The sequence below is a fragment of the Dermacentor variabilis genome, chromosome 4 (genome assembly GCF_050947875.1).
Source record: "Dermacentor variabilis isolate Ectoservices chromosome 4, ASM5094787v1, whole genome shotgun sequence".
In the NCBI taxonomy this organism is placed as follows: Eukaryota; Metazoa; Arthropoda; class Arachnida; order Ixodida; family Ixodidae; genus Dermacentor; species Dermacentor variabilis.
In genome coordinates, this window is record NC_134571.1 from 180641290 (window position 1) to 180654556 (window position 13267).

General features: G+C 47.0%; 1 protein-coding gene across 3 annotated transcripts in view; it reads right to left on the reverse strand.

Annotated features, from left to right (window-relative positions):
• LOC142578084 (uncharacterized) overlaps positions 1-13267 on the reverse strand; it is a 151508-nt gene that overhangs the window by 63778 nt on the left and 74463 nt on the right. For all 3 annotated transcript variants that reach the window (XR_012827160.1, XM_075687503.1, XM_075687502.1), the window contains 2 exons: positions 11594-11642; positions 221-324 (listed from right to left, as the gene is read on the reverse strand). Coding sequence is in view for 2 of the 3 variants with exons in the window: in XM_075687503.1 (XP_075543618.1) it covers positions 221-324; positions 11594-11642 (153 nt within the window). In the remaining variant the exon portion in view is untranslated. The remainder of the gene's footprint in view (positions 1-220; positions 325-11593; positions 11643-13267) is intronic.

The window sequence follows — 13267 nt, forward strand, 5'->3', positions numbered from 1 at the left end:
ATGAGACAAAATGTCTAAATTCCTGATATTCTTTTTTGTGCCTTCAATCACAGTTGGACCAGAGACTGCGCCTCATTGCAAGTTATCTGTCACCTGATATTTTCCATTGACCCTGGCACTCAGGCCAGTGACCTGCATGACAAATTGCTATAAACGGCGTGAGCATCACCTTCACTACCAATATCGACAAAGAGATTCTAGCTTATGCGTTATGACTCACTAGTCCAGTGCTTGTCGGAAATTTTGTTGTGCCTTCCTCATCTCCAATGTGTTTCGACAGTTGCACCATGCTGGCCCGGTGGATGGTCTCCCAGTGGCTAATACCTGCGCAAAAGAATTTTTCAATCGAGAATGGACAGGTGTAAATCGAAGTATACACAGTGAGTCCTAGCTGATATTGTCCATGTTACTAATGAGGAAAAAAATGTGGCGCAACAAAAGAACATGAGCCTCATGGCTTTAGGTCGTTTTTCCTCTCTCGCCACGAAAACAACTTTTGTTTACTATTTATGGGGTGATACAGAAAGTACTTATTCACCTTGTTTGTAATCTTTAAATTATGGGCACATCTTCCGATGGCATGGTTGTTATTACCTCTTAAAACAACCTATTTAGTTGTCTACAATGTGGTATGTTCTGCTTAAATAGTTTTTCCGCTCTTATATATTACTAAATGCAAGCAGTGCAACGTGCTTCTGCGCCTACGTGATGCGACAGAAGTGGCACCTAAGTAAATTGAAGAAACTAAGTCCACCTATTGTCTGAATCGTCAAACATCTCGTCACTGCGCTAAGCTGCACTATTACGAGTATCACGCAGCTCTTAATCTGCGGAAGCCAACACCGACATCTGGCCACTTAGGGCCGGTTGCTGTGTGATGAGGGAAATTCTTTATTTCAGTTCTGAAGTGGTGTGAAGTCATGTCTCCAGCATTTAGATCGTGTTATCTGCAAATTAAAAGAAATAGCTACTGCGCCTACGCCCGTTGCTGCGCCGGCGCCTCTCTTTACAACCAAAAAAGTTTAATTCCCCATGTGACCTACTGCAATTTCTTGCTGTCCACTATGACGTCATCATATCAGATCAAGTGGAAACCACGACAGCTTACATGCATACGACACGGACGAACAAATGTAACCTGCCCGAATTTTTGTATTCAACGCGACTTTTAGGCTTTTCCTGGATAATGGATAAATAAAGTCGAAATATTACACGAGCCTACAATAGACGGCGCCCGACTAGGGTCTCTGCGTCAGTAGGTGCTTCTTGGTTTACGACACCATGGACCCGAGCAACTGGGGCTTGTATACTTTGCGCCTAACCGTGTGTGGTAGACCTATGTCCAGCAGAACGGATACGGCAGATTGAGCCTGTGCTGATTACTTAAACCTTTCAAAAGCCTCTTGGTGATGGCGGCACAGTCCTTTGGCATTTGGGCACATAAAACTAGAGCTCAATTTAGTGCAACAAACCTATAAATGCTGAAAGGTACAAGTAAGCTCGCACGATATTTCTTGGTCGTCTTTGTGTCTCAGTGGAAGAGCCTTCCGGCGCTGAGAGAAATATGAAAGAACTTAAAAAAGAGGGTTCCAGCGAAACACAAAGGACGCGCGCACAAGGAAAATGCGCCAGACACGGACTGCTGCGTCCGTCCGAGTTTAACGCTGTTTCCTTGTGTGCGCGTCCTTTGTGTCTCGCTGTACCCCCTCTTTGATGTTCATCATGCACCAACTGGTCCAACAGCTTGCGCTATGCACCACAATTTAAAAGTTGCTTTGAAATGCTATGTTGCAGTTTTAGCGCAGAGCTACTCAGCGAATCAACACCGACGTTCGAGCGCAACAATAGAGGTAATGAGGCCTACAACGGACAGCCAGCTCATCGGCTATAGTCACGCACCGCACAACGGCGCTTTCAAAATACGACTTCAGTGAAATGCACCTGTCTCGATCATACTCGTCAACAGCAGACCGCCACAGCAGCTGCACTTCCGTCACGGGCGCCGACTACGAAGGGGCCCAGGATAGAATTGTTGACCTCATGCTGGGATCTGTGCGGCACTAGGTGGCGGGTTCTTTTCCCCGCTGCGGTACTGGCACTAGAATATGTCATGGAGGCAGAAACGCTTGTGCGCCTTGCTTTGTTTTGCATGCTTTGCGCACAGAAAAACGTCACCAGGTGGCCAAAATAAATTTTGACTCCCTCAGTTGACATGCATCATGCTCAGATGGTAGCTTTAGATGTAGAAGCGCACAGGGTAATTTATTCGGACGGATGCCTTAAGTGGCTCATACCGAAAATACGCTGCGTCTAGTGAAGTGGTGCAAAAATATCATCGTCAGCAAGGGCTCCTATACCCGTAAGCAAGCAAAGTTCCAATGGCTCATACCCTCTTAAGGCAGAGGCTACCAATACCCAGCAAAGTGAAGCGAATAGTGCATGCATCCACAGAAATCACCCATGCAGCTCAACGGACAGAATACGTTTCACTAAAGAAGAAGCTTAAACCTAGCATCAGAACCATCCAAAACGAACCAAAACAGCATTGCATACCTCACTTTGAAGAACGCTTAAGGGCAAGTTTGGTTGCCAAGCGAGAAACAAGATACTACGTGCGAAGCGGCAGAAGCAAGGCAATTGACCGTGATCGCAGCATTCCCCTGCTGAAAGGATCATCAGTATTTTTTTGCCGAGGAAAGAAGAAGAAGAACGGAACAAGAGTTAAGAGTTTCGGCTGACGCCCCTACGCGTTCCACGTCGGGGACGTCCACCTCTTATGCCATGGCGCCTAGAGCATCGACGACTCCCTCGAAGGCCCACGTCTTCGATGTTGTGGTCTCTACGGAGAATGGTCCCGAGACCGTCGTCGACGCGATGGCCTCAATGGTTGTCCTCTGTGAGGACTACTGCGTTCATTACATCGGAGGCCTCAACTTCCACGACACCGTCAAGAACATGGCTTGGATGACCCTAATCGTCGATGCTCGCTGCCTTGTCATCGGTGGTGAGCGTTGCCTAGTCGTTCCGGTCAGCCTGCAGGTCACCAACGTAACCTGCCACTTTTTGCCTTCCTTCGGTCTGAACGCAGTCCTCAAGCAGGCACAATCACCATACGGCAAGGTTCTATCTGTCAACGCTGGTCTTATGAGCGGACGACGTGGCGTGCTCACGGGCACACGCTTCGTTCGTAAGGAAGTGAGTACTACAACCATGGTCCGAAATTATCGGCGAGTCTCTGGTCATCGACAGACGTTTGACTGCCACGGCTTGCAACGCGTGTGTCGTCGGCCCGGCTCTAGCGACCACTACCGCGCACAGTGCACCGCCGCGTTCTGTGGCTGTTGTGGTGTCCATGGCCAGGAAAGCGACAGATGTGACTGTCCTTGTCGGCGTTATGGGGATGGTCACCCTACGGTCGCCTGCACTGAGCGGCGCTTATACTCGCACGATGCTGCTGGAGTCTTTCCACCCTTACCGCCGGCGTCAGCTGCGGTTGCGACTGCGCGTGAGGCATTGTGCAAAGAAACTGCCCTGACACCACATCAACCAGCATCGACAAATGAAAAATAAGAGGCCTGCAGCTTGAGAAGTCACAACGCGCCATGTTCGCCGGCCTCCTCTACTGAAAAAGAAAACCGTGACGTGGCGAATCGCAACACGCCATGTTCGCTGGCCTTCCAAGCAGAGCAGGACACGCATGCAGTGGCCGACAGCGCTTCCACTTCGGCTGCTACTGGCAGTCCTCCTGATTACAGCGAGGCTTTAAACACAGACTAAACACCGGATCTTGCGATTACTATGGTCGATACAACCACGAAATCTGCTGTGGCTTCATCGGCCTCAGTTGCGTCGCCTACAACGCCGCATCCATTACATCTGAATGAGCCCCCGGCTGCTGAAGTTTTCGGTGGCGATGAAATTAATCCAGCCGCCCTACCGCTACCGACATCTTCCTCATCAGAGGACAGCTTCAGCCTCGGAATTGATATCAGCGTTGAACTGTCGCCAAGCCTGGATGAACTCGACATAGAAATGGCGGCCCCACGAGACGTGAAGCGTACCCATGCGTCAGCTTCTGGCTCGGACGGCGGCCCGGATCGCCGTGCCGAGTTACCGCGGCCCAAAAAACCTCGGCCTTCTTCGAGAGGGTCGACGAAGGGACGTGTTCACTGCATAACCCCGGGACTAATTCCAGGGGCGCCGACTTTGACAACACGACCAGGTCAGTTCGGTGATACTTTTAAATAAATATGGAGGACACCCTGAACATTATTTATTTAAACGCACACGGGTTCCGGAGTCCTGCAAAACAAGCCCAAATTATCAGCGTTTCCCGCACAAAAAAAATTTGATATGCTGTGTTTGCAAGAAACGAATTTTTTCACAATTGGACATGTTCTTACTTTCAAAAGCCCTTTTAACCTAGACTGTTTATTCTCATTCGTAACATCCAGCTCTAGTGGAGTTGGTATTATTATTTCAACAGAACTGTCGTGAGATCGTCATGTCTTCTATGATGGAACAGTGTGAATATTGGTATTTGAGTGCGTACTATATTCATTTAGGTTACGAATTTTGTGGATATATGGACCCTCGCAGGCCATTAAGTCCAACGATTTTTTTCGTGACCTAGACGTGTATTTCCTGGGAGTTCGTCACGGGGTGCGTGTTGAGGATTTTTGCTGCGTCTCAGACACGCGAGCAGATGTGCAAGGCCCGGGCTGGGGTTGCCCTGATTGGAAGGCACGTGAGATGCGTCACCTTGTCCAGCACGTTTCGTTGCTGGATACAGATCGATTTTTTCATGGTTCTTTAGTTGCCTGGACGTGGCGACGCGGCGTGTCGTCAAGCAGGTTAGAGCGTACCTATTTGCAAAGCTATTTAGCTCGGTATGTCAGCCGATCTGATGTGAGAACATTACCTTCATCCCCTGTTTATATTTCTGATCACAGACCAGTTAAACTCAAAATTTCTGCTCCCTGCTTCCTCATCAGTAAAACCTTAGCGCCTAGACATTCGCGTTTTACATGACGCGCGCTAACGCTCTTTTTGTGAAGTCTTGCACGCCTCTCCTTCTAGATCTGACCCAGTGTCATGTGACGCGTTCAAGGTGCCGTGGCGTCTGCATCATTCAGTTGAAGGACGTGCACTCAGACAACGTATGCCGGAAGAGCTTGTGGATACTGCAACGAAGTTCTGTATTGCATTTCGGGTCAAACTACTGACGCTGTTGATGCGGTCATGGCAGCATGCGCTAAGGAAGAGTTTCCAACGCCTCATCACAGCGTCGTCTTTGTCAGGTGCTGCTTGGCAATGCAGACGTAATTAGTGTGCACACCCTGAAGTTCTGCGGTTTGCAAGAAACTCTCTTTTTAGACAGGAGAATGCACTCGGTTCTACGGCCCCAAGAGCACTTTCTGTTACGTCGCCTCCCACGCGTGATTATTCGCTCTTTTTGACGCATTTTGAAAGCATGCCGCGTACTGCTATGCAAATTGATCCTGGCTTTTGAGGTTTTCGTGCAACGATTAGACGGCCGCCTCAGGTTCCACCTGCGGCAGCTGACCGTCTTTGTGCACGACAACCACCGGATGAAGTCAAGGCAACATTATTTTCCATGAAGCGTGGCTTGGGGCCCCAGGGCCAGACGGGTTATCGGTTGAGTTTCATCTAACGTTGAGGGAAGATATTGGTGCCGCTTTCGTATCTGCTATCCGCTGCTCCTTTGAGAACCTTTAGTTTCCGTCTAGTTTTTGCGACGGTCGTATTGTGCTGATAGCTGAGCATGATCCATCAGCAGTTCGTTGACAGGAATGGAGGCCAATCACGCTTCTCTCAACGTTGACTACAAAACCTTGACAGCTACTGTCACCCTGCGTTTGGGAAGTTATGCCTTCCTTAATAAGACACCATCATGCATGCTCAGTCTCTGGTAGAGAAATACACAGTCTTTCGTTCGTTCCGCATGACATAATGACATACACGCTGACCAGGTCAGCACGTAGTCTCTCAGTTTCACTAGATCAAGAAAGGGCATTCGATCGCCTTGAACTTACGTACATATTTAATGTACTGACATCGTTCTGCTTTTCGTCAAATTTTGTTGAACACATTAGGAATGCCTATTCAAATATCCGAAGTACTTTGTTCCTTGATGGTCGTGAAAGTGCACCATTTGCCGTTAATCGTGGTGTTCGTCCAGGGTGCGCTCTATCCACAGTACTATTTCTGCTCAGCCTTGAGCCATTTCTGCGCTCAATAGTGAGAGACCCTTACGTATGCGGTCACCCACTGCCGTGTAGCGGTGTTGTGAAGGTGACAGCCTTCCCCGATGACATCGCATTATATCTCAGGAATGAAGGTAGCTTAACTCGTAGCCTTCGAATTTTCATTGAGTACGGAAATATTTCAGGTGCAGCGCAAAATTTTTCAAAATGTAGTTAATTGTTCATTGGTTCACCGCAGACACGCCTAAGTCCCTTTTTCAGTCTACAAAAGAGCAATTCTCTTCGTATTTTAGGCCTTGATTATACCTATGATGGCATCTCAGACTCTGTGTGGCTCTCAATTCTGGAAGATGTAAGACAAAATATCCAAGAAATTCAAGGGTATGATTTACTTTATTAGAAAGAAGGTACTTAGCAAACTCTGTATTTTGCGGCCGAGCGTTGTAGGTTTCTCACCATGTACAGCCACCATTACGGATTACTAGGTCCTTGCAGTGCTTTCTCGGTTCCTTCTTCTGGTCGAGCCGTACAGCACTTTTCTGTCGCGCGGCGCTTGGGCAGCCACGCTCTCGTGGTGGGTTCGCGTTCCCATTAGTGTCTGTCCGCTTCCGGCTGCTTTCTCTGCAATTTCTGCTCCGCCTGTTACAGCGTGATCAGTGTCCTACGCGTGAACTCGATTGGTATTTCCTTGGCGCAAAAAAGTCATTACATGTTACCGGGGGTGCACTTAAATCGCGGACCAAAAGTTTTAAACGCACATACATTTTACTGTACCGCTGTGGAATTTTATCGCCCCATACAACAGGTATGTCGTAATGTAGACGTTCTCGAAACCCGTGTAGCAGACGCTATGGCAGCCTTACTGCTTCGTCTAGTTCCCCGAATGCGCCTCACATGTTCCAATAATGTTTCGTGGGATGCGATAACGCAGTCATTTCTGCCTGGCCACCCACGCGACTTCATGTGGACTCTAGGGTGGCAAGGGATTCCAACTGGTGACAGGCTAGAGTGGTAGAGCGTTGTTCTATCTTCGCTGTGTCTGAATCGCCCCCTTCAAGAATCAAATTCGCATGTGCTGCTGCACTGCGTCGTTGCCGGGATATTCGGGAGGGCCGTCTATACTGGTTTCTGTGGCCTTGGAGTTAACCACTTTATTACACCTGGTCGCTGCTCACGTGCTGCTTCGGGCGACTTTAACTGCTGCGGGGGCCTTTTGTCTATGGCGTAACCGGTGCGAGGCAGTTGCCGCGGGACGTCGTTGCCGCGCTTTCTTTTCACTTCTGGCGAGGCTTTAATCTGAGCTACTGTCGTTTCTGCCAGAGGAGTTGTTCTTCCTTCGAGAAGAAGAGTTGCTTCGACAGTGGTCATGCTGTTTCCTGTCTATGGATCATGGACGCGTATGGCTTAATTTTCGACCAGCCTGGTTCTTGTAGCCAGGCCATCAGAAGTATTTATTTAATGCACATAGAATAAAGGTGCCCGTGATTTCTGCGTCTGTGTGTGCTCTCGTATACATGACCATTTTCGTATACACACATCTCGTGCAAAATTGTGTAAAGTGTTCGGTCACATCATCATTGTACGTAACCATTGTGCACACTGTATATATGGAACATCTTTTGTGCATGTGACATTTAGTTTATGTTCAACTGTGCTTTTCCGTGGGTATATGTGGTATACTTTGGTGTATAAGGACTTGGATATTACTTTGAAAACGTGCCGTGTTTCGTGTTTTATATGTTATCGTCCTCGCGGAGTTGTGCCGGGATTGTAACTCAGTGTTCATATCGTCTATTGTCGAAACAAACTTATTCTAAACACATAAGGGAAACGTCGTTGGCGCGTGTCAGACTCCTCTATACGAATGTGCAAGGGTAAACCAAGGGTCGAAAAGAAGCCGAAGAAACCGAATTGCGAAGGCAGCAAGGCGACGATGCAAAACGGCAACGTTGAGCGGAGGCCAAAGCTCGCAGACGATGGCTTTCTAAACGTTTTCTTCAAACTGAGGCTTGTTATGTCTTACCTCAGGAAGAAGAATAAAACACAGATTTAGGATGGAACGGCACGCCGTGTCTTTTCTTGACTTCAATGGCGCAGTCGGCGGCCAGGTTTTAGACGAACCAGTGTTAAGCAGAGGGCTTCAGAAAAAATCTTTCTATTTCATCGACAGGACTTCAGTGCGGAACCGCAATCCCGCGGATTCAAGAATGCACTTTGGCGTGACCGTATATTCTTAGGCTGACGCTAGCACCACACTCAGACATCCCACTTCTTTGCCGTATTCACAAGTGGAAGAATGTATCACTACTTGCACCCACCACCGCAGCGACCGGCCACAGTGGCCACGTATACGTGCCAGGCCGCCACGGAGACTCACGGATGGAGCAACGCTGTTGATGTTACCCATGATATCTCTGAGCTGTCACAACAGCTGAAAGCTATGGCCAGCTGTTTATTTACGACATTGGTTTTCTAACTAATACAACTTCTTCCGAGACAAGAGCTCTCGAATTCAATGGTTTCCAAGAAAACCATACGTTCCGGATACGAACCGTTCATTCCTTAGGCGAACATTGTTTGGACTGAAAACGACTACAGATTGTTTGCTGAAAGAAACTACGGTATGCCTCCAAAGGCTGCCAAGGGTACTCCTGAAAGCACAAAACCATGTGGCCCAGTCGGCCAGCTGAGCTTTGCAGTGACGAAATCCCGCGAATGACGTGATGACGCATGGCGAAATGCGTGTGTTCGCCAACAAATACGAAAAACAAAATTTTTTACTGTTCGTTATCGACATAAAAATTGTGCTAATTATTTAACTACTTTCATTCTCAGAGAAAAAGACTGCGTAGTCTTGTCTACGGTAGAGTTGACATTAAGCGGCTTCAACCCCATGGCGGTTGCATCATTACCGACTTCCGTGAGATCGAAGTCGTCGTAATGGGCTAGAATCGACAGTGATTCCATGAGGCTGGTTATCATGAATAAAATTAATCCGGACTGCGGGGTTTCAGTCATTTGTAGTAAGTGTGGGGGTTTGCTCGTTTTAGAGAACATGCTGTGGCGCTGCATGGCGTTGTCCGGTGATGGTTCTCGAGGTGAACAGTGGTGGCAGCGGATGCTGCACAGTGAAGTGCTGGCGGACCAACTCAGGGCTGTCCAGAGGGCCCATGTGACGGCAGAGGGACTCGGCCTCTCTCTACCGACGTGGGAGCGGCCCGCATCAGTCCAAGACTCATTCCTCAGGACCGAAATAAAGTTCTTCATACCATACCATATGAGGCTGGTGAGCGGGAAAAAAAAGCTGAAGCTTCCAGCAGACCTCAGGAATATAAAAATACTTTTGACTTGCATCATCAACAGGTGTGTTATAATTTCAAAGTCGATAAAAATTTTTCAATATATGAACACAGGCCGGTAAAAAAGCTGCCGTTTGAAGAAAGGTGAAATCGCTTGAAATCTTAGCACAGTGCTAAATTTGTCAACTTAGTGACAAAGACCTATATCGTTGACAGGGCGGCCAACTTTCGGGACGAGTAAATTGACAGTGGAAGCAGTTCGGCTAAAACCTAGAGCTGCGAAATAAGGTGAGAATGCCGATAGAAATTGAACAGAGACGCAGTCAGCCCTGTGGCCGACGCCAGCGTTCGGCAAATGTCGGGCGATTGCGTATATAGGCGAGATACGTGGCTGCCAGTCATAGCAGGGTGAGTCGGGGCTAAAATTTCGCACTCTAACTCTGGCGCATGACATAAAATAATTCCATGGTGCCATTCTTCGACGACTGCACGAAGAACAATCTTCGCGCATTCACTATGCGAACAATTTGCTTTGTGTGTCCCCTATCACATTCTTCAAGCGGCCAACATTCCTTAATGATGCCCTTGAAGTTCGCACAACTATTGAACACAAATAAGCGTTAGGAGTTATTTGCGATGTCTTTCCGTATGTGGACCGCCTTTTTGGCCTTCCATATCTGCTATTGAAGAGTGTGGATATAGTACAAAGAGTATAGGTATAGCATGACAAGGTACAGCATGAAAGACAATTAGGAGAACTGCCAAATCCTGCATGTATACTGATCAAGCTCCTCGCACACGCGTAACACTGACGGGGAACTATTTTAACAACTACAAGTAATGGGTACATCCTAGCCATACGTATATCCGGCCTAGTGGCCAGTAGATGTGACGTAGTATGACGTACTAGCAGTGGACAGCGACGAGCACGGAGCAACAGCGCGCTGGCCTTGCTTGGTCACGTAAAGCTAGCGCCGCTTGGAAGGGCGCGGCCTAGTGATCGTCGCAGCTTCCTATTTTCTGTTTCGTGTGCTCTGACAGCCGAAGTTCCTCATGCAACAGTTCCGCAGGTAATAATATTTGCCCACATCAAAAGTTGATATGTCTTGTGCGGAGAGTTTGCTTCAATTTGTCAATTGCGATAAGGCTGCTGAAACAAATGTTCAAAGGTTAATGCATATATTTTTCTTAATTAGTGTATATTTGCCGCGTATCACCTTCACATCGTGGTCGCCACAACTCACAACATGTCCTTGAAGGCTGTGGCCTTTCATTTGAAAACGACCATTTTTTTTAGCGAAGCACTCTATGGCAAGGATCCAGGGATTTCTTCGTGGCGTAATATTGACCGCAAACTATCATCAATGGCTCATACGCGCAATGCAATGGCTCATACCTGCTTAACGCAGAGGCTACAAGCACTCAGCAAACTGAAGCGAACAGTGCATACATTCCTTGCAATTACGCATACAACAAACCGGACAACATACATTTCAAGAAAGAACAATCTCAATACAAGCATCCAAACGAACTAATTGATGATAAGGCGCTCCTGCACCTACGTGCAATGCGCAGCACGTAGCCAACCCCACATCCGTTTCCCTGTAAATATTTGCGTAAGACAAGTTACCGTGGCGACGGCAGCTTGTAACGTCGGGAGTGACGACCCTAGGCTTTCGTCCATAATATAACCGACCTATCAGCTCCTTGCAATGTTGTTGCAGCACTGCTATGGTTGGCCATGTGCTGTCCGAATCACCATTACTTCTATTACTAGCATTAATCTAAGGTAGCATTACTGCTATTACTCTAAAGCCATAAACCATCGCACACCCATCAGCAGTTGTAGTTGTGGTTTTCAACAGGTTCAATGGACATATGTTTTCGGAGGACCGGGATGGTGATTCAAATTCTTTATAACAGTTTTTTCCGCAGAAACACACTGTATAAAATTTGTTAATCTAGGAATTAACGAAAATCAGCGTGAAATCATATTTTATGGCAATGGCTCACTATTATAAACCAAGTATTTCCATATTTCCACGAGCTCCCTGGAAGAGTACTTACCGCTCCACGAAAATGCTACATATTTCAGCACCTGTTTGTCCACAATGGCCTGAAGAAAAAAGAAACAAAACAATATAAGGGTGCAGTCGTTTAGATAATATATAATGTGATCAGTGCACGATCGATATGAACAAAACACTGACGGCGCCAAAAATGGCTGGCCCTGTTGCAAACGCCATTGCTTATGGAACATTCTTTTGTATAAGGGAGCGTGTGAAGATTCAAAAATATAAAATGTAAATGGACTGACAATGGAAAAACAGTAATGATGCAGAATAACTACTAAGGCTTTCGTTCAGTGTACAAATGACTTTTCGTAAGGGTATTGCGTGGCTAATCATATTTGTGGAAAATTTTCACACAGTGATAAATTTCCCGCAGTGTAGCTGCGTCTTCATAACACTTTCAGATTGTGACAATGTTGTCACGTCGTAGCCACAGTGAAGAAATAAACGCTGCCAAAACTGAAAAGTAATTATGTATCTCCTTATTTGGCGGACTTGTGAGACATCGGTAACGAAGAACTATGCTGTAAAGAAATGTCGCGTGCGCGAAGCGTCGCCTGATTATACATCACTCACCGTAACGTCCTGTGTAATAATCTTGCTGGCGAACTATGCAGAATGTAAAACTACGACTAGAATTGCGAAGTGCCCGCATTCATAACTCAAAAGGCCTGGTTTACTTTAGAATTCCCGAAACATTCACCAACTTTCGCCTTGTGTATGCAAGTCCTCCATCGGTTATCGAAGCCTGCGTGCGATTCGGGTAATTATAGTGCGAACGAGGATGAAACAAGAGTTGCTTTCCGACAAAAAAGCACGACAGAAAGAAGGAACGCAAGCTGACTTTTGTTTTCATGCTTCCGCCTGGGGGAGGGTGTCATCCCTGCAGGAATTCTGCCGATTTGGATGCCTGCTGGGCTCGGCACACCAGCTGTCAGTGGTTACACAGGTCCGAGCAGGACTAGACGGCCACCCACTGTTCTATTGTGGGATGTACGATGGTGGGTGGTGTCGTTGCATGGGGAGATTCCCATGTGTTATGATAGGGCGATGCTTATTCCTCATAGTGTGGGTATTTATCGTTGAAATTTCGCGAAAATTTGCCGAATTAGGTGCGACCATTAAAGGGACACTAAAGCGAAACAGTAAATCAGTTTAGACTAAGAAAGCATTGTTTGTGAACTTTGCAGGCAGTCATTTCAAAATAATAGTTTCATTATTAGATGAGAAAATCAAGGTCGAAGTATCAGCATTTGAATTTCGCGCCGAAACCCCGACGCCGGTACGTCAGTGTGACGTCAGGGATTCCAAAGTAAGTTTTAGAACATGGGCTGGGTTGACTCAGTAAAGGCTCCTGGAACTTGTAATATTAAATATTTGTTTCCTTTAGAACACAATGTAGTCAATATGTACCGCTATTTGCTTGAATAGGCCCTAGAAGATGCGTCAAAATCTATGACGTCACAGCCACCAGGTGCGGGACATTGAAGGAGGCATCGCCACCAGTTTTTGGTTCTTGCGCTTTTTCTGGATTACCAAACGTCTTATCGTGGTAAGAGTGGTGTTTTTGTCATCGTAGAAATGTAGTTTACTGATGTAGAAGAAATTATTTTTCCCTTTAGTGTCCCTTCAAGATTGAAAAGCTGAATGAGGGTGCCATACAAAATGC